Below are 22,065 nucleotides of genomic sequence, written 5' to 3' on the forward strand. Positions count from 1 at the left end.
AAAGAGAAAGAAACCAATATCAGAAAACACATTAATTTATTTTCCATTAGCTCCTAGACTTCAAAGAATGTATGCCACGAAAAATCTTGCCAACCAAATGAGATGGCACAAAGAAAATCCTCGTACACCTGGAAAGATGTGTCATCCGAGTGACGGGGAGGAGTGGAAGCGTTTTGATAGGTTATATCCCGATTTTGCCGAGGAACCTCGCAATGTGAGACTTGGCTTGTGTACGGATGGGTTTGACCCTTTTGGTCGGATTTGGTAGAAAGTACTCGTGTTGGCCCGTAATGACCATGCCGTACAACTTACCTCCTTGGCTTTGTGCGAAAAGACAATTTATTTTCCTCTCTTTACTTATTCCGGTCCGATAACCCAAAAAACCATCGGATGTTTATTTACAACCGTTGGTGGAGGAACTGAAGTATTTGTGGGAAGTTGGTGTAGAAACATTTGATGTGTCGAAGAAGCAAAATTTCTAACTAAGAGCTTCATTGTTATGGACTATAAATGATTTTCCCGCATATGGTATGCTATCAGGATGGGCAACCGCTGGGCGAAAGGCATGTCCTTATTGCATGGATAGGAGTAAAGCATTTTATCTTCCTAATTCCAAAAAAATTAGTTGGTTTGATTGTCATAGATGTTTCTTACCTGATGGACATATTCATAGAAAGAACAAGAAATCTTTCTTAAAAGGTAAGGAGGTGCGTGACAATGCTCCGGTTCGACTCTAAGGGGATGAGATATGGGAGGCTGTACGTGATTTGCCATCAACTGTCGATGGGACTGAAGAAGAGTTTAAAGAGTTGAAAAAGAAAAAAAATGGTTGGTTTAAAAGAAGTATTTTTGGGAGCTTCCCTCTTTGGAAAACAATGTTGATCAGACACAATTTGGATGTGATGCACATAGAGAAGAACTTCTTTGAGTTACTTATTCATACGATTATGGATGTAAAAGGAAAGACACGTGATGATATTAATTCAAGAATAGAATTGAAGAAATTGTGTGATCGTCCTAAACTTCATATTCGTAAGGATGGGGCTAAACCAAAAGCCATATTTACTCTTGACAAAGCTCAAAGAAAGGTATTGTGCGATTGGATAGGAAACTTGAAGTTTCCCGATGGATATGCATCCGATTTGAGCCGTTGTGTTGATTTGAAGGAACTGAAGTTGAAAGGGTTGAAAAGTCATGATTGTCATGTTTTCATGGAGCGCTTATTACCCGTGGCTTTAAAAAATTTACTCCCGACTACGATTTGGAATGCGATTCTGAGAAATAAGTCAATTTTTAGAGATTTATGTTCCTCCACGATATCGATTGAGGACATGAGTCGTTTAGAAGACCAAATACCAGAAATTTTGTGTAAACTTGAGATGATATTTCCGCCTTCTTTTTTCAATTCGATGGAGCATCTACCTATCCATTTGCCATATGAAGCTAAAGTTGGTGGACCCGTCCAATATAGGTGGATGTATCCTTTCGAAAGGTTTCTTAATCATGTGAAGAAAAAAATTGGTAATAAAGCTCGTGTGGAAGGTTCTATATGCAATGCCTACCTAACGGAAGAGATTGCCAATTTTTGCTCTCTTTATTTTGAAAAACATATTGAGACCAAAGCAAAATACTTGAATATTGATGAAGCGGATGAACTAGACACAAGTATACCCAAGTGTTTCCAAATGCAGGATGATATAGGGTGTTCATCATTTGGGGAACAAGATTTGGATGACAAGGAGTATAACCGTGCCCACCTTTATGTGCTATCTAATTGTGAGGTTTTGGAGCCATATGAAGCTCAATTTGTGACAGATTTCATTAAAGAACACCCAAATGTGAACAGAGAGGATGTTTAGCATAAGCATGAGGATCAATTTCTAGCCTGGTTTCGGAAGCATGTATGTAAGCTAAATATTCAAGATGATGTGATAAGAAGCTTGGCTTTGGGTCCTTCTCGAAAGGTTGTGACGTGGAATCGATATTCAGTTAATGGGTTTAAGTTTCAAACATTTGACTATGGCAAAAGTAAGGCTAAATGCAACTACGGCGTTACTATTTCTTCTCTTGATGGCAATGAATATTATGGCATATTAGAGGATATCTTTGAGTTGTGCTACAATGGCCGGGATTGGAGTTATAAAACCGTCTTATTCAAGATTCAATGGAGGGATAATTCCGTAGCTGGAACGAGAGTCCATGATCGTTACAAACTCGTGGAAGTGAATCATACTCGAACCTACTCTAAATATGACTCATTTATACTTGCACAACAAGCTCATCAAGTTTATTTTGCATCTCTTCCGAGCACAAGTAATGATAGACAACAAAAGCAATGGTGGGCCGTTTTTAAAACAAAGGCACGATCAGAAGTTGATACATCTTTTTTCCAAGAAGAGGTTGTATCAGAAACAGTTTTGTCCCCAGTTGATCATGATGAAATTATTTATGAAAATGAGATAGAAGCGGAGGAGGAGTTAGAAGAGGAAGAATAACAGAATGATAAGGAGAGGGATGGGATAGAAGAAGAAGAAGAAGAAGAAGAAGAAGAAGAAGAAGAAGAAGAAGAAGAAGAAGAAGAAGAAGAAGAAGAAGATGAGGATGAGGATGATGATGATGATGAGTAAGAGAAGGTATTGAAAGTATACATATCAAAATTTGGAAACAATTATTAGCGTTTTATTTTTTCTTTTATATCTGTTTATTAGGTTTTATTTTTTTGTATCTTATAATAATTATCCTGTAATATTTGCTAACACTTTTTATTCAATTGTAGTACACATGGCTCGTGGAGGAGGTAGGCGGCGGGAGGCTATAGTGAGGGAGGTAGTAGCTCCCAGAGAGCGGGAGGAGGACGTTGACCGTTCTACTACGGAGGTGAGTGAGGAGGAGGAGGAGGTTTCTATACCCCGATCAACTGACGGCAGGATGATCCTTGATCCGAATGGTCTTTGGTAATTTTTTATTCATTCTAGTTTGTAATTTTTTTATTTAGTAATAAATGACTTTTTTTAGACATATGTTAATTATACATTATTTTTTTTCCTATATAATTATGTTTTTAACATGTTTGATTTCAGGTTTAGAAGTCAAACAGTTGTTCGTGGTGTGACTACTAGCACCCAAGAGAACATGACACACGGCGTTACTTGTTGGAGTAACGCTGCGATGAAGATAAGGAGATGTGGTTCAACAACTTAGGGTATCTATTTATAAAATATATATTATTAAATATAATTTATTTATTCTAATTACCTTATTATTAATTTGTTTCTCATCCATGTGTTTACTTTTTGTAGCGTGTGTTCTATTGGCCAACCGACCTTGAGCGCCTAGTTTGGCAAAGGTATAATGACATTGGCAAGAAGAGGCTAAGGGACAACATGTATAAGGTGTCTAAGAGGAAGAAGGCGCCATCTTTCATGAAAGGTATTTAGTTTCTTTTAATACCCGTAATTAGTTAAAATTTATTACATATTTTGAAACTATATTAATTAATAATTGATATTTTATTGATTATAGGTGCGTCATATGAGGAATATAAATGCGGAGCAGTCCCGAGTTCAAGGAAGCATCGGCCGGAACAAGATGAAGGGAAAGGAGGAGATAAGGACGCGGAAGTTGAGCCTACTCATTATGGAGGGTCTCAATCTTTTCATGATCGTGTGGTGTTAGATGTAAGTTATTTGTCTTAGCTTTTAATTTAATAGTCTTCTAATTTAGTCTTATTAATTATCATGTTTGAGTAACAATTTCCTTGTTTTTTTTCCCGGAAGACCAAGAAGAATAAGGGCAAGGTACCCACGATTGTTGATCTCTTTGTTGACACTCACGCAAAGAAGACAAGCAAGGGCAAGTTGATCTTCGCGAAGGAAAAAGATCAACAGTTATATGTAAGTGTCAAAAAATAAAAATTTCTTAATGTGTTAAAGTATATGTTTTATCAATTTTTAGATAAGTAACCTCTAACCATTAATGTTTTATCAATTTTTTAAGAACAATTCCTTGTCCGTAGGAAGAACAACCCGGAAATTGATGACAATGAGCTATGGTTTGATCTTGTTGATGGGTTCCAACGAGGAGATGTGTATGGAGCCGGGTCGGCAAAGGAGATTTTCTACCCTCCTACAAGAAGAAGAGGGTCAATTTCCTCCCAACAACAACCTTATACCCCAAGTGTCGTAAAAGTGCTCCAAGCTCAATTAGCCGCCAAGGAGAGGCAGGATGCCGAGAGGGAGAGACGGGATGCCGAGAGAGATGAAGAAATTCGGAGGATGAAGGAGGAAATGGACCGGATGAACTCCTTCTTCGCCAATTGCAACACTGGGTGGCGCCCGCAACCAAAGGATCCTAGAGATCCTAATTATGGAGGTGGTAGTGGAGCGGGAGCAAGTTTCCCTGTTATGTAGTTTTTTAGAGAACATGTTATTCCCGGATAATGTTAGATGACCAAAACTCGTAGTTGTGTGTATGGAACATGATTTTCTTTATCAAGTTTGGTTGTGTTGGCTTCCCATGTGTTCTCTCTTTGGAAGTGTTGGTTTATTTGCAGGTTTTTACGTATTTGGCTAGGTCAAAAACGATTTTTAGGCTAAAAAAAATGTAAATTTGGCGACGGATACTGGGCAATTGGCGACGGAAAACCGTCGCTAAGCTTCTGATCATGAATTAATTTTAGGGTCATTGGCGACGGATACTGGGCAATTGGCGACGGGAAACAGTCGCCAAAATGGCGACCAAAAACCGTCGCCAATATTGAATTTTTGGAAGTGACGTGGCTTGAACTATGGCGACCACTGACAGTCGCTAATGTGGCGACTAAAAACAGTCGCCAACTTTGGCGACGAGATTCTGTCGCCCGCTTTAAAAAAATTCCGTCGCCAAAATTGGCGACGAAGTCCTGTCGCCAAAAGCGACTAAACCTAGCTACGAAGTGCGGGCGACGGGCCTTAGTCGCTTTATTCTTAATGAGATAGTAAAATTTGAAGAAAAGTTTTTATATTAAACACAAGCTTATAACCCACCTGACCATTTGACCCACCCGGCCACCGCGGCTATCCACGGCGCTCGACAACTCTATAAACCACCCGGTCACCCACTTCCCTTTCTGCACCACCGATCGAACAACCCCTCACCACAACTAATCCACACCACCACGTACCCTAGCCTCCACACGGCAACCCACGGTAGCATACGCCCTTTTGTCCAGCTCTGACGACCAACGCCACCAATCAAGCCTAAACAACCCAAAATCTTAAAGAAAACATTAATTCTGATTACTAATCCCCTATCTAATAAATGAATAGGAATTCTCACATTTTTCTCTCCAAAAAACATCTTTTTAAATAAGGAAGATAACTACAATTATATGCATTCACTAAAAAAATACTAATAATTACAATTTATTTCACTAAATTAATTATCTTTTAATTAAAATTAGGGTGTGTTTGGTAAACAATAGATTGCTAAAAAAATAGCATATTTGGGGGCTTTAGCATATTTGATTATCAATATGCTATTTGGGGTGTTTGGTAAACAACATATTAAAATAGTAGATTGGGGTCGAATCTACTATTTTACAATATGGTGCTCCCACCGGCATATTCTATCAGCAGATTGGAAAAAAAAAAATATGTTCACCCTCTTACCCCTTAAAAAATATTAACCCTACTTTCATTCTAGAGTCTCCCATATATTCTCCTCTCTGAAAAAGGAAAAAGGTACGTTCTTTTTTTTTCTCTTGTTGTTTTCAATTCTTCTATGTACTGCTTTGGAATCCAACTGATTTATTCGTTTATGCTTTCAATTTTCTGAACTCGGAATTGTTTGTTAGATTAATTGGCTCTTTTTTCCCCTCTTGTTGCTTATACTACTATAAATTATGAATGATTTATCACAATTTAGAGTAAAGTATGTGATGGTAGATGTAGAATAGTTGATAGTTCCTATTCTAGACGCTACCGTGCATGATTAATTATATTAAGGAGGCGAAAAGCGATAAATGTATGGAAATATGAATTGAAGCAGAGTAATAGACCACCCATTATAATTGCACGAGAGTGGAAAATTGGGCATGCAAGTATGGACACAATATAATGCTGGAGTAAGTATAGGGGATTGATATTGCCACAACCCTTTTTGTTAATGCCACACCAATAGAAGGCAAATTTAAGAGAATGTTACTATTCATCGTCTCACAAAAACGAGTGGCATTAGTAATTTTGTTGTGGCATTATGTCTTCCCTAAGTATATTGAAGGTACACAAATCTTGTGCCACAATACAATGCAGGAGCTCCTCCGAGGGGTTATAAGGGAAACTTTTAACAGGGCTCATTCTTCATTAAGAAATCGTATTGAGAGGGCATTTGGAGTTCTCAAAGCGCGATGGAAAATCTTAGGAAAGATGCCTCAATACTCCCTACAAGATCAAAATAGGATTATTTGTGGAGCTTTTACATTACATAATTATATAAGAAGAAACACAATTAGAGATGAAGCTTTTAGAATAATTGACGAACACCCAGATTTTATACCTCCAGGTGTATTGCAAGATGTGGCTAATCATTGCTTGCAACCTGCAACCAAGACTTCGGGAACTAAAGAAATGTCAACTGTTCGCGATAACATTACTTCTAGTTTGATGGCTAGTAGAAGAAATTGACGTCATTAAATTGTTTGTGTGAGGGTAAATTGATAACTTATACCTAATATTACCCGACTTTTTAAATTTTATACCTAAGATAATTTTTTTCAAAACTTATACCAAATATCTTCATTTCTTCCAAACCTAATACCAAGTTGAAATTCCGGCAAAAAAGATGATGAACTGACCATTTTACCCTTACCCTTTAACCCATTGACACTGATTTTGCCCACAACTATTTCCCAACCACATAAATCAATCAACACCCACAACGTCCACCATGAACACACCCTTTCCGAGGTAGTCTCTGCCACACTGTCACCAACACCCTTCTTTTCACGGAAACGTCGACCTCAACAACCCTAACCATACGCACTACAACCATCACCTTATCCCTCTCCGAAAACAGGACATCACAACTAGCTAACCTCACCGATCAGAACCCCAAATACACCACTCAACAAGTCACAACCCTAAGAACCACCAAATCTACAATTTCCACAAAGCCAACTTGCTCCGGCAGCCTTAAATATTATTTCTTTACCCCGAAATGCAGAAATGTGCACAATAAAGCATAAGAAAAGGCGGTGCGTGCTTGCGATTGGGCTCGGCGGCGACAATAGTAGAATGAAGAGAGAAAGGTGAAAATTAGTCAGAGGTGGTGGGGTTTTATTGTCTTAGTAGAGGCAGCAACGAATAGTGGTGGTGGATAAGGATGAGCGAGATTTGGGTCTGGGTATGAATGTGTGGTGGGTGGTACTAGGTAGTTTGAGAAAATTAAAGTTGAGATGGTGACGGATGGGGGAGGTTGTCGGAGACATCTAACTCTAACTATCTGAGGTGGCCGATGATGTTGTCATGTGTTGGTGGGTGAGTGACGTTAGTGGTGGGCGGTGGTGTTCGTGGGCAATGGTTGTGATTGTGATGAGAGTTGGTGGTAGGTGATGATTATTGGGTTGAGGTTAAGTAAACTTAGGTAAGGGTAAAATGGTCAAATAATAACTTACTTTATCATTTAAAAATGAATTTAACCGGAATTTTGTCATTTTTTTACCGGGGTTGAGATTTGGTATTAAGTTTATAAGAAACTGCGATGTTAGGCATAACCACATAAGTTTTGAAAAAAAATTATCTTTGGTATAAAATTTAAAAAGTCGGGTTATGTTTAGGTATAAGGTATCAATTTACCCTGTGTGATGTATTTGGCAAATGTTAGTCAATAAATTATCCATGTCCTTATTTGTCATTTTACAAAGGATTGAGATAATCTGCTAGTTTGAATATGCTAATTACCAAACACCTTTAATAAAATCTGTTAATTGAATATGCTAGTCAATCTGTCAACCAATTCTGCTAATTATAATCTGCTTTTACAATCTGCTTCTGCTAATATCAATTCGTTATTTACCAAACAGGGCCTTAATCTTTTCATCAAATTATATTATTTTCACCTAACTTTAAACTATAATATCTTAACTAAAATATAAATAAAATTTATACAAAATTATAAATGGCTACTTTTATTGATAATATTATTTGAGAATGACTTGATACATACTAGTATACTACATATAAACCAAAATGGTAAATCATTATTATTACTTTCGTGACCAAAAAATTGAGAAAATTTAAAAAATTGAAATCATTAGCTTTGTGGATAAAAAAAAATTGATTAAAATACATTTCAGCACATTTACCCAATTCTCTTTATTAATTGTCAACAAAGCAAAATACAATAACGAGAAATATGGACAATTAATGAAATATCATTCTTTTATAAGTGCTTTATTTATATACAAAAAACTATATATAACATGCATTTATCATTTTAGTCTAAACTAGTTTACTATTAACCAATTAAATATCATCCATAACTGAATAAATTGATTGATTTGAAAAATTGTGAGGTTACCAATGGAGTAATCAGGTTTAGCTCTTTCTTTTAGTTAAGGGTATGCGAATTGGAACATTGTGCAAAAAATATTGTATTAGGAAAAGAAATATGTTGAGAAATTAACTACGATACTAAATAGTGGAAATTTAAAAAACATATGACAATAAAAAAAAATGCAATTTTACAGTAACAGGATGGCAAAAGAAATAAGAGTAACTAATGACGCCTTCAGTCTTAGTCTCCCATCGTAGATGGACAACAAATAAAATGAATTTATACAGCCGGTAGCACTGAAAACAGTACTAATACCACAGTCGAATATTAGTATACTCGTCAATCGTCATACTTGAATATCAATCAGCTTTAGGAAAAGAAAAACAATGTAGGGTTTATCGATTATGCTTTAAAGAAGAAATGAATTAAGATAAAATTCTGCAAGAAATTCTCTTCTTGTTTACCTGCCTTCTCGGCATGTCCAACAGGAATGTTCTGAAAGTAATTTTTATTCAAGTAAATCAATACTCGTACTATATTACAGCGAACAGCTATAAAATCTCAGGACCGAAATAAGGCACATTTAGAAGTGTTGGTAAACTTTGTCATGAATATCCGAATTCCAAATTCTGGAATACTATTTGCCAGGGAAAATTGCTTCCCCCTCAAAAAATGCAAGAAAGAAATTGCAGTGGCACTGAACAGAAGCAATGTGCTAAGAATTTGAAGCAGCAAATCATCAACCAATTAATCAAGGTTGGCTATAACAGCATCAACAACCTCTTGAGTAGAGCTGTTACCACCAAGATCTTTTGTTCGGTATTTACCTTCTTCGATGACACGCTTCACAGATGTCTCCAACCGATCTGCAAATGATGGGAACTGCAAATGCCTCAACATCATGGCTGATGAGAGGAGCACTGCCACTGGATTTGCCTCTTTCTCTATCACCAGTTCTTCCTTTCCAACGTTTCCTGCAGATGCACCTTGCTCGAATATAGCGTGATCTCCACCCACATTACCTGAACCAAAGTTTAAAAAAAAAAAAAAAGTCAACATATCATATTGGCCAGCCTCATCAGAGTCTTGTAATGAAACCATCTCATATGAGAATAAGTGCCTTTACTGCCTATGGGCCAACCGTCACGTGGTAAGAGCAATTATTTCGTGTTTACGTGGTAAAACGTCAGAAAACAATATTACCCAAATCCCAGGACACATGGTCCTGCCCAGGGTACGTTAGAGGGGGTCGGATATATCAAGAAGTAAAAAGCGGTGGAAAAAAATTACCGCCTGGCATGACGCCTGTCCCTCCAGCTATACCAGCAGCAACATTAGACACCAGATTACCATATAGGTTGGGAGTAACCTGTGGAACACAATCAATCGTCATCAGTAACTGTCCAAAACTCTCGATATCATTACCTCAAGACGTCACAACCTAACAAAAGTAATATACATCATCTAATATTTTTGTATGAGACCATAATATGCATACAAAGGGTTCACTTTGTGCTCTGTTCTTCAGTTCATATTATTAATGGTTATGACTCAGTTGTAACTCGTGTAAGAATAAAACGGTCTCACGCAAAACTAGCTGAAGTAATAATTCAGGTGCAGGTCAGGTAGCTCTCTGCAATCCCAAAGAGCATAGAACAGTGTTAAGGGAAGTGAAAAACTTCATGCGTTATGATAAAAAAAAGCTTCCATACCAGTCAAGTTGTGACTTGGGAAATTACAAAAGTGCTGTCTGTAACATTTTCCCTGAGAACAAGACAGGCTGCCTTAAGGAAGTTTTGACGATCAATGCCCAAGTACCAAAGAATAAACACAGTCTGTTCACTTTATGGGGGTGTTTGGTTGGAGGTTTACAGGAAAGGGAATCCAAACCCTTCATTCCCTTTGTTGCTGTTTATTTTACAATTTTTCCTATTCCCATTCCCCTCTTCATTCCTTTCCAAACTCCATTCCCCCACCCCCCAAGGTAGGGGATTCCCTTTCCCTAAACCATCTCTACCCACTAGAGAGTACCACCAATCACCGGCATGTACCACCATGTCCAGCAGCTCCACCCTATCCCACCACCACGGCCACGGTTTGCCGGCGCCTTCCACCTGTGAACTCACTGGCAACGCATCCACCGTCCACCCACTCGCCGGCAATGCGTTTTCCCTCGTTCACCCCAATAGTTTACACAATCAGGGGGAGGGAAGTTGACTAATGCCATGTGTTTTATATAAATTTTGGCTTCGAATTTGTGTCTTACGTGAATATTAGTGATTATTTTGTAGAAAATTTGGATAATATGGTGTTGATTTGCGAGTTTTGTTGATTTGATATGGTGTTTGGGGGGGCGGGGCAGCGGCAGTGGCGCAATTGGTGGTGGTAGCTGGTTGTGTGGGTAGATTTAATGGCGGGTGTGGTGCTTGGATAGTGGTGGTTGTGAGTGTTGGTAGGTATTTATGGTGGGTATTGATTCCCGATTAAATTACAAACCAAACAAGTATCTTAATCAAACAAAAAATCCATCTCTCATTTCCTTTGCCCTTGTTTCCCTTTCTTCTTCCCTTTCCACATTCTAACCAAACGACCACTAAAATGTTAGGGCATGCAAAGATCACAAAGAAGGATATAGGTCAAAATGTCTAAGAGTATGTATAGTGGGCGCTCTTGAAGGTGCTCTCCAAGTGGTCCCCAATAATAGAGAGCAAAATTCAGTTTTTTTTCCCTTGGGTGCTTTCTTTTGCTCTCTTTGTGCTCTACATCCAAAAAAAGGGAAACGAGTTTTCTTTGTGCTCTTGGGCCATAACATGTGAGAATAATAGGGAAACTCTGTTTTTTTTTCTTTTATGTAAATGTAAATGTAAAAAAAAGTTGGGACCAAAACTGGAAATAGAGAGCATGTGGAAGAGTTTTGTTATTGGAAAATTCACATGTTACGCTTGTGGTTAGCCACTTTTCCCATGGAACCCAACTTTTAAATGCACAACATACCCCCGAGCTTCATATTTTTGCCTAATATGCCCAATGCTCTAACTTTCGTCAACTTTAGTGACACCGAAAAAGAAGATTAACCATTTTTTTTCCCATGGTAGACTTCTCCACTCTTGGCCCTTTTTTATCCACAAGCCCTCCGCCCACGAATGATTAGACCACCAGCCAAACCCATTGACCATCTGACAACACTACTGATTACCCTACCTCACCCTACAAGCCTACACTCCAAACACTTTCCCCACCCCAATCACAAGCTCTACCGATTTCTCGATCCCCATCCACACAACCTCTATCTATCCCTCACCCCAAAAAGCCAACGGCCAACCTCTCTCATAAACCCCATAAAAAATGGTTTGTTATTGTAGGTGTATAATCAGTTTGCTCTCGAAAGAGAGAGTGTAAATGGAGTGCAATAAAGGTTCTATCCATCTTTTACCATTGTACATGCTCCAAGGAGTAGGGTGTAAAAGGAAAATATAACAAGAGCAATCAAAAACAAACAATAAAGTAATATAACCAAAAAAAAAAGTTATAGCGAAGTGAAAAAAAAAAAGACTAAATTAGAATACAAACCATCACATCAAACTGCTCAGGCTTTGCCACAAGCTGCATGCAGCAATTGTCGACAATAATCTCGTTGTATTCAATTCCAGGGTACTTAGTGGCAACCTCACGGCAAGATTCCAAGAAAAGACCATCTGCGAGCTTCATAATGTTGGCTTTGTGCACAGCAGTAACTTTCTTTCTGTTGTTGAGGTAAGCATATTCAAATGCATACTTGGCGATACGTTCGGAACAGAACTTTGTTATCACCTAGTAAAAATAGCTTCAGGTTCTATTTTCCCAATAATTAATGTAAAACTGTAACTGCGAGGATGTACCAAAAAGAAACCAGATACACAAACAAACACAAAAGAATGATCGCGCACACACACGCACACAAGTAGAACTATCATGATAGCATGCCGAATAAGGGAAATCAAAAGTTTGGAATGTCAACTCCAGAAGGTGGTGATATCACAAGCAAAGACTAGGTTTGAATTTTGAGCATGAAAAGACCATAATAAAAGTTGCACGAGCAACCATAAACGAAGAGGGAGAGGCGTATGAAAACCTAAGTCTTTAAAATTGACGAATGTAATAGCTGTGCAGTGATAAGCAACTGACTAATAGGACTACCTTGAACATTGTAAATCTCACATAAACAGGTAATCACTTGGTAGATAAGTAACTCACAAGAACCACATCTCCAGAAAATGTAATCAGTCGGTAAATTTGCTTAAATCATTCAAACTAATGACTGGCAACTACAAAAGCCAAAGTAAAAAAACAACAGCTCCAAGCCATGAAACTCAATATCACAGACACCAATTGAAGGGATTGATTAAAAATGTCAGAAATCCCCAAGGTTAGGCCTTTAAAATATAAATAAAAGGTCCAAAGCAATTAGATCAACAGGTTCATTAACTCATGCACTAATTAACACCAAGTAAATGCTCTATTTAACAATAATCTCACTCATACAAACTACTCTTTTGGCTTCCTCCAACCTCCTTTCCGACAAAAATCCAATTTTTGGTGGTGAGAGTGAGAGACTAAACTGATGTTTTTTTATTTCCAATCACAGCACACCGATGTCGCAACTTTTGTTTAAATTAGACACAATAACTATCATTACCCTAGTGCATCAGAAGCTGCCCTTATGGTAAGAGGAGAACATATGTACACTGCGTTCAAAACACAGACTATACCGAATAAGAAATGATGAAATTTGCATAATCTCAGAGACCGCCTAGTACATTAAAGTATAATAAGCTCAGTAAGTTTATTGAAATATTTTGCTTTATTGCATCAAAATCCCTATCCACATAATAAGGCCTATTAAGTCAACTGGAAATTAGACAATTAGAAAGCAGTACCTATATATTCATATACATGATCACATACCACAAAGTAGACCAAAATATCCATTTAGGGTTAGACTTTTTTTTCCCTTTTGTTTATTGACAAATCGAGTAAAATCAGACAAAGTAATACGATAACTAACAACACCGACTCACTGTGCCATAGAGACACTGGAGACTTGAGGAAAGTGAAAGTCGATGACTATTACTCACTTGGTACTTAAATATCACAAACACAGATGAATACCTACCCTCTCCGCCATAATCAAGTAACGAAAACGCAGTAGCAACCTGTGTTAATCCGACTCGCCGACATGTGTCGGTGTCGGACACGTGTCGGCGTGTCCGACACGAAATTTCTGAATTACCCCGACACACCGACACGGTCAACGGCGTGTCTTGACCAACCGACACGGCACGACACGACACGTCAATTTTATAAGCAAAAAATATTATTAAAAAAAAACATAAAAAATGAGCACAAACAAAATAAATAGCATGAAAAGGTAAGGTTAGGTGGGCTAAAAGTATGAAATATATTTTTATTAGTTGTAAAAAAAGGTTATTAGTTGAACTTGTAATTTGTAATTCAGCATAGAATAACCAAAATAAATAACATGAGTAGATGTTTGGTGGATTAACACGTGTTGTGTAATTGGAAGAGACATTTACTGCTTGTTGGCCACGTGTTCTTTAATAATGATAAAGGCAACTTTTTTGTTTTAACTACAAGTTAAAAACACATTTAAGTAGAAAGCCCAACATAATAAGGCCCACGCAAGAGCACTTCACCAGCAGAAACCCTACCAAAACACTAAAGCCGCCTCCATCCACCTTCAAGTGACTGAAATTGTCCACCGCTAAAATGGCCGGCTTAGCCGTGTATTGTAACAAGTCATCGGCAATGATAAGGTAAGCTAATTTCTTTTTATGAGTCTCCATCTTTCCAACAATTATCTGCTCGACTCTAGTAGCAGTGTCGGCATGTCACTGCCAGATCCGGCTGTGTCGGGTCGGGTCGACACGGGTACGGCCCCAAATCAGCCATGTCGAAGCAACAATGCCTCTCTTATATCTTCTGCTGAACTGAAGTAGAAGTGTCGGCATGTCGCCAACCGTGTCAGTGTCGTTTCCGGCAAGGCCGTGTCGGACACGTGTCTCCTGTCGTGTCGGACGTCGTGTCGTGTCCGACACGCGACACGCCACCTGACAGCCGTGTCGGAGTAACACAGGTAGCAACATAATCCAATAACTATCATCAAGTTGCTTGGCCACAAAAAATGAAGCAACCAGCAACTAATATAATCACAATGATACATCAAGTAGGTCTCCAACCATCTTTATACATAGCAAAGGTTAAAAGGAAAAAGGCATTCTCATCTCCCAACTAAACAAGGTCTCTCGAGTGCATCACATCCCTGAAATGTCAATATATCAAATCCCCTTTTGCTTGAATGCCCCCCGCCCCCTATATAACCTCAAGTTTTTCGTTTATTGTTTTCTTAAGCAAGATATTGTCAATAGCCAAGGAGGGGGGCTAGCAAGAGCTGCCGCTTATAATTTCAGCGTTTTTTTAATGTACTTACCCTCTCTTGCTCAATCTTGAGTACCTTCTTCCATTTCCAATGAAGCGCAAGACTCCCTATTCTTTACTTCTGAATTACGACGGAATAAATCAAAATGACTCTCTAAAGTAGAAACACTTCTTTTAAGTACGAAAAGACGTCCTTCCCTTGACGCAATTTTCATTTTGGATCATCCATTAACAACTTCTACATGTGGTCAACGGGATGAAGCCAGAGAACATCCAATCCAACTCCCAAACCCGCCATTTGCAGGACCCATTAAGTTAATGCGTTTCAGAAGTCAGAACCAATTAGTCCCCCGGAATTTCCGATCTACATTAAAACCTCACAAGTGACAACTCCGAATCATGACTCTACCGCCCAATATCGAAAATTGACAAAATTATTCACAAAACAAACAATCAAACCAACACCAAATCACACAACAATCAATCGAACAAAACATAAACAAACTAAAGAGATCAATCAAGTGAATACCTTAAGAGATTCAACAACACCAGGAACAACCTCATGCTCCAATCCAGAATACTCACCCTCAGTATTCTCCCTGATGACAACAATATCGACATTCTTATGGCGAGTCGGTAAACCTTCTAAATTAAAACAATGAACAAGCGAAGCATACAAATCAAGCTCCCTCCTTAATTGCATATTCAAAGAACTAACACCACCACCTACAGGCGTCATTAACCCCCCCTTAATACAAACCTTATTCGCCCTAATTGATTCCAACAATGATTCCGGAATCTGCTTCATATCACCATGGATTTCAGGGAATTTGTCGAAGTATATCGGCGCGTGCATCGCTTCGAATACTTGTTCGACAGCGTTTGTGACGAGAGGTCCGATTCCGTCGCCCGGAATTAGGGTTACGGGTCGTGGAGTGCCATCGCCGGGTCGGGGCATGTAGGTTACAGATCGGGTTGTCTGAGATGAGTAGAGTTGGGATTTTGCGGAGAGTTGGGAAAGGTGTTTGAGGATTGGGAGAGATTGTCTTCTCGCCATTTTTGGGGAATTAGGGTTTGTGATTGATTTGGAGGTAATTGAGTTGAATTTTGAGAGGTGTTAACGTGGTATTTACTTATTAGAGTTGATTTAGAGATGGCGTTTGGAGTCCATGAAAAGTGGAGACTCTTGAAGAGGAAGAAAAGTAAAGACCGGCAGAGCACGGACACAGCTGCACATATGGGGGTAGATTCGTCGTTTCAAGTTTAAGATAGCTCAAATTAATTTGGGATATTCTCTCGTGTACCCCTCAGCTTTTTCATTTTCTATAATATACCCTTCTTTTCATGCAAAAAAACTTTGACCGTCAATAACTCTTGGCTACAAGTTCAGAATACGATAAACCTTTTTTCCAAATTGACTGTTTTTAAGAGGTCTTCCGTTTGAAAAAAATTTCACCGACGTCTCAACTTGTAGTCGGGAATTATGGTCGGTCAAAGTTTATTCGTTAAAAAATGTTTGACCAACCATAACTACCGGCTACGAGTTCAAAAAGCGGTGAATTTTTTTTTCAAATTGAAGGCCTTGACGAGATAATTGGTTTGAAAAAAAAATTACCGTTTTCTCGAACTCGTAATGTAATTATTATTGTCGGTCAAAGTTTTTTTTGCAAAAAACGAGGGTACACCATAGAAAACGAAAAAGTTCGGGGGTACACGAGAGAATATCCCAATTAATTTTAAAAACGGGTTATTTATGTTGGGTTTGACTTGATTCTTTAGATTGATTAGTCAATTTACTCGACACAATGTCTAGTGTTACTGAGTATTTAGTCATTTTACTAGTTCTCAGTTTAGTTTAGTTTAGTTTAGATTAGATTATTTCAAATTGAATATTTTTCGATGAGTCAATTTGGATTACACTTTTGATGATTTTTATTTCAAATAAATTAACTTATGTCAAATAAGGCCATTTATGTTCATGAAAAAAGGTCATTACTCATAAGCACCTAAATCAACTGGTGATCAATTATTTTAACTTAATTAGTGGGTCTTAAATTCGAATTATAAGAATGCGATAATGTTAAAAACCATAATCTTAAATTCGAATTATGAGAATGTAATAATGGATACATAAAAATGAAAATCATTTTGAGCTGAGTCACATTATATCAAATTTAATGAATTTGGAGCAACTTGAACTGAGGAATATAATTGTTACTTCCGTTTGTTACTTCCGTTTGTTACTCCGTTTGTGGCCGTTAGATTGTAACAACAAATAATCTGAATTGGCAAATTGATAGCCCATAGGCCTGCTGTGTGACGATCACTACACATTGTTCCTTTTTACGGAATATAATTGTTTTTTCTGTTGCGGTATCGGATGGATGATGTCATGAGCCTGTCATCTGACACATTTTCTAGTTTGCGAGTATTTATCAGCCATGATTGGAAAATGATTGAAAGAGTCTCAAATCTCAATTTGACATCTATTTAAAATGCTAGGCAATCAACCTTCATAAATTCTAGAATAAGACGGTTTCACACCGTAAAACGATCCACTCTTATGAAAAGTTTGTTCATATAATGCTAATAAATGAGTTATCTTTTAATATAATGGGACCGTTTCATAGTGTAAGACCGTCTCATACAAGAATTATTTTCTCCTCTATTATTTGACACAAAAATTAAGGGTTGCGATTATGAATTAGAAATAAAAGCTGAGAGAAAAAATACGGTCAACGAGACAACAACCATATTAGTCACGGAAATCAGACAAAAGAGGAAAGGGAAGGAAGGGGGAAAGAGTAGGGGAGGAGGCTTGGCCAAGGAGAGGAGGAGAGGAGGAATGGAGGGTAGGAAACTTTTCTTCAAATATTCTCTTTGTTAGAGAGATTATAAGGGAAACAGAGGGATTCATTTTTTCCGCCTCTAAATTTCTCTGCAATTATTTTGCTAACCAGACCGAGGTTCTTGTCTGCTACAATCTCTTGCCTTCCTTTCCCTCCGAATTTCCAACATAAGACAAGATTATTTTATACTCGGATGATGTTATTAGCTAATTCACTTTGCAGATCATTCTATTTGCTCAACATCATTCATTTAGTGTGAAGTGTGAACCTAAACTAGTTTTACCAAATTGCAACCTTAGTAGATAGTATTAAAGAAACAAATACTCGTACCAGTTGGAACTAGCAAAAATGCACAATACTTGGAGATCATTAGATACAGCGTAACAGACTCGTACCTCGTTGTGATCTTTGGCCTTCTCCAACGAGTTTGAATTGATTCCAACCATAAATGGCCCAACTTAAATTGTGCTGCATGCCTTATTTAACCTGAATCGAACAGAAGTTGAGCTGAGTCTGACATGCAGAAAAAAAATCCATAAATGATTGGGTTCGATTGATTCCAATCCAAACATATGTCACTGATTGAAAGGAGACGCCAACCCGAAATAAAGCAAAAATATAATGTATTGAACTCAATCTTGACCACCCAAAATCACCCGCTTTACTATTTTCTCAAATGAATACACACCATGTGCATACTTTCAGTTTACAAGTATAGTGAACAGTAGAAAACCCAACCTTCGCCCACAAGCATCGAGCATTTACTTCAACCTTCATCTATTCAAACCAGCATTCGGAGTAAGATCCCTATGACAGTGGAATCACTCCTTGGATTGTAGTCGACGACATTCTCGTTGAGGAATACATGTCAGACATTACCAGTAGTCCCCACATGAACAAATTCCATCTGAAAAATGATGGAACCTGTTCGAATCCCGCAACACAATTTTTCGATCAACAATTTTCGATATATATCGGAAAGCCAAGTGACAGTCCCCACATACTCTCAGATTTTTCATTATCCTGATAGTTGAGGATGATTTTCGAGTAAGTACGAAAGCAACAGCCAGCTTCTCACTGTGATAACTTAACACTTCTTCCTTGCTCTCCAGTTCAAGATCATACAAAGCAGAGCTAGCTTGTGGCACATATCCAGCATCCCTCATCTTTTTCTGTAATTCTTTTAGTTTAGAATATATTGCATCCTTCTCGGGGTGTGACGTGTCTCCAGCAACAAACACATGTACACCATCTTTCATGGTGACCCAACTCCGACCAGCTTCCTTCTTAGTGGCCGCTGATCTCATCACAGTTCGTGCTTTAGCCATATTTTCCCATTTTGCTCCTGAAGCATACATGTTTGACAAAAGTACATAATTCACTGCATTTTCTGGTTCCAACTGCATTAGCATCTCTGCAGCCCGCTTACCAAGATCAGTGTTTCGTCCATTTGTCAAACAACAAGACCCCAGAACTGTTCTCCAGATAACAGCATTCGGCTTCATGGGCATTTTTTTAATGAAATCTTCAACCTTGTCTAGCTTTCCTGACCTCCCAAGGAGATCAACCATACATGAAAAATGCTCCATTTGAGGAGTTAATCCATACTCATTACTCATAGATTCAAAGTGATGAAATCCTGTTTCCACCATACCGGCATGGCTGCAAGCTGACAAGACTCCCACAAACGTGACATGGTTTGGTGGTTGACCAGATTTCTTCATTTGGTCAAAGATCTCCAACGCCTTGTCTACATCTCCATGCCGGGCATATCCTGTTATCATTGAGTTCCAAGAATACACATTTTTAACGGGCATTCGCTCGAAGAATGTCGAAGCATAGTCAATCCTTCCACATTTTGCGTACATGTCAACAATTGCACTTCCTACCACAACATTAGACTCCAAACCAGCCCTGATTTCACAAGCATGGACTTCCATTCCACGTTCCAAGGTAGCAACCGAGGCACATGCACTAAGAACGGTTGCAAAGATGAAGTGGTCTAATCTACGACCGTTTCGCATCATGGACCATACAAGATCCATGGCATTGGATAATTGCTCGTTATGTATGTAACTAGAAATCATAGCATTCCAACTTACTTCATCCCTTCTCTCGGCCATTCTTGAAAAAAGTGATTCACAGTCTTCTATACAAGCATGCTTTCCATAGCAAGTTATTAGTGCGTTCTCAACTTTAGTGTCATTTGCAAAACAACATTTGAATACTAATGCATGAAGCTGAGGTACTAATCCCGGGAAAGAAAGTGAGGATACTGCAGAAAGAATGCTCACGAAGGTCACGCCATTAAGACTCAAGCCTAATCGCGGCATTTGCAAGAAATACATCACAGCTTCATATGCAGACGTTTCCGAGGAAGCCAATGCAGTAATCATGGAGTTCCATGAGATTTGATCGTGCTCCGGCATCAACATAAACAGTTTCCTAGAGTCTTTTAAACATCCAGTGACCGCGTAGAAGGAAAGAAGAGTGTTTGAGACAGAGACATCAGAATCAAGTCCAAATTTAAGTGCCTCACTGTGAATTTGGGTTCCTTCATCTATCCAACCCAAGCTAGCACATGAACTCAAACAACTAATAAGTGTGAAATTTGCAGGTGTCAATCCAGTTCTCCTCATATGAAAGAACTTCATGACAGCATCTTCATAAAATTCATTTTGATCAAGAACAGATATCAAGGAATTCCATGATATCAGATCTCTTTTTTGCATATATTCAAAAACAGCACTAGCGTAATCTACAGCCTTGCATTTCCCATACATATTAATTAGGGCATTGCCAACAGCAACCTTTTGATCCACCAAGCCACTTCGGATTGCATATGCATGAAGTTCCTTTCCCTTTCTTCTGCCTTCTCTTGGTTCATGGAACTCAGCAAACGCACTTAAGAGAACCACATAAGTGTCAGCATTGACATCAACTAAATGATTCGCCCCCCTAAACACATCAACTGCTTCTTCCCCTTTCGTCTGATTTACTAATCCCACCATTAATCCATTCAAAGTGACTGCATTTTTAACACTCATTTTCTCAAAAATCTTCCTTGAACTAGCAGTCAATCCACACTTCGATAACCCACTAACTAATGCACTACCTACATACAAATCATCTAAATATCCAGACTTTTGCACTCTGCAGAGAAGCTGCTCTAAGCAAGACCTAGAATGCAAAACTGACGATGCTGCAGTTACTAAGCTACCTAACGTATACACATTAGTCTGAAGAGTAAACCCCAAGCCTTCTTTCTGCATTTCTGAGAAGAAACGAAAAGCATTAGCTGTGTCTCTTCTTTTAGAATGTACCGAAATAATAGAATTCCATGATGCCAAATTCCTATCATCTATCCCATCAAATACTCTCCGCGCATAATCAAGTGATCCCAAACAGCAGCTTCCATACATCGTTATCAGCACATTACTCACTAAAACGTCAAAAGAAAACCATGTCTTTGATATCATACCATGAACCTGCAACCCAAATCTGAAGTAATCCGGTCCCAACCCTTGGCAAGCGCGAAGCACACTGCCATATGCAAAGTGATTAGGCATAAAACCTGCACAAACCATGTCTCTGAAACTGACACAAGCTGCAGCAAACATATTACTTTGAGTATAACCCGAAATCAAACACGCCCAAGAAACCAAATTTCTCTCAGGCATTTCATCGAACACTCGGCGTGCCCAAATAAGATCACCAGCTCTTACATAAACATTAATAAGGGTATTCACAAGATACAAATCCGTCTCAAACCCATGTTTGTAAATGTATAAATGAAGCTGATTAGCTTCCTTATGGGAGCTAGAATTGCAGTAGCGGTGGACGAGAAAGTCCCGAATTTTCGTGTCGAAAACCGGGTTTTGAGGTTTTGGGTATGAAGTGACATGGTTGATAAAGGGAAGGGAACGAATGTTAGCATGAGTAGAAAAGCTACAAGAACGTAAGAGAATGGAGATTAATTTGCGTGGCCGAAAATACATGGAGTACTTGGGGAAAATGCAGATTTAAATTGCTTCATATTTATAATGATATGGTTCATATCTTGCTTCTGGCGCCAAAATTTTCAACGTTGTGTGATACATTTCGATAACATAAGACGGGTCCAAACGGATAGCCCAACCTATGAAGGTAAGAAATAGATCCGGCAAAATAAACCCAAACCCGAAAAATTGATTGAAAATATCTAAACTGATAGCCGATCGAACAGCCGATATGAGTAACTTAAATAATA

General features: G+C 38.4%; 2 protein-coding genes and 2 long non-coding RNA genes across 6 annotated transcripts; 1 reads left to right on the forward strand and 3 right to left on the reverse strand.

The window, feature by feature from the left end:
• Positions 1 to 6,098: 6,098 nt before the first annotated feature.
• On the reverse strand, positions 6,099 to 7,933 carry LOC141602593 (uncharacterized). Its single transcript, XR_012524546.1, has 2 exons — positions 6,535 to 7,933; positions 6,099 to 6,419 (listed from the first exon to the last, which is right to left on the reverse strand). It is a non-coding gene; the product is annotated as an uncharacterized LOC141602593 (long non-coding RNA).
• Positions 7,934 to 8,926: 993 nt separating this feature from the next.
• LOC141599581 (isocitrate dehydrogenase [NAD] regulatory subunit 1, mitochondrial-like) lies at positions 8,927 to 16,236 on the reverse strand. Of its 2 annotated transcripts, none has more exons than XM_074419649.1 (4): positions 15,497 to 16,236; positions 12,103 to 12,342; positions 9,823 to 9,901; positions 8,927 to 9,554 (listed from the first exon to the last, which is right to left on the reverse strand). In XM_074419649.1, the coding sequence occupies exons 1-4, from the start codon at positions 16,022 to 16,024 to the stop codon at positions 9,280 to 9,282; spliced, it is 1,122 nt and encodes a 373-aa protein (XP_074275750.1). In that variant the 5' UTR covers positions 16,025 to 16,236; the 3' UTR covers positions 8,927 to 9,279. The 2 variants fall into 2 exon arrangements, with proteins under 2 accessions (XP_074275750.1, XP_074275751.1); XM_074419650.1 differs by having other exon boundaries at positions 12,103 to 12,330; positions 15,497 to 16,171.
• LOC141599582 (uncharacterized) lies at positions 12,342 to 15,626 on the forward strand. The gene is made up of 2 exons (XR_012523853.1): positions 12,342 to 13,716; positions 14,666 to 15,626. It is a non-coding gene; the product is annotated as an uncharacterized LOC141599582 (long non-coding RNA).
• Positions 16,237 to 17,679: 1,443 nt separating the features above from the next.
• Positions 17,680 to 22,045, reverse strand: LOC141599584 (putative pentatricopeptide repeat-containing protein At5g09950). 2 transcript variants are annotated; one of them, XM_074419652.1, is made up of 2 exons: positions 18,555 to 22,045; positions 17,680 to 18,329 (listed from the first exon to the last, which is right to left on the reverse strand). In XM_074419652.1, exon 1 carries the CDS (start codon positions 21,812 to 21,814, stop codon positions 18,692 to 18,694), a length of 3,123 nt encoding a protein of 1,040 aa, XP_074275753.1. In that variant the 5' UTR covers positions 21,815 to 22,045; the 3' UTR covers positions 17,680 to 18,329; positions 18,555 to 18,691. The 2 variants fall into 2 exon arrangements, with proteins under 2 accessions (XP_074275753.1, XP_074275754.1); XM_074419653.1 differs by having other exon boundaries at positions 17,681 to 18,302.
• Between the last annotated feature and the right edge of the window lie 20 nt (positions 22,046 to 22,065).

The sequence above is a fragment of the Silene latifolia genome, chromosome 9 (genome assembly GCF_048544455.1).
Source record: "Silene latifolia isolate original U9 population chromosome 9, ASM4854445v1, whole genome shotgun sequence".
Taxonomy (NCBI): domain Eukaryota; kingdom Viridiplantae; phylum Streptophyta; class Magnoliopsida; order Caryophyllales; family Caryophyllaceae; genus Silene; species Silene latifolia.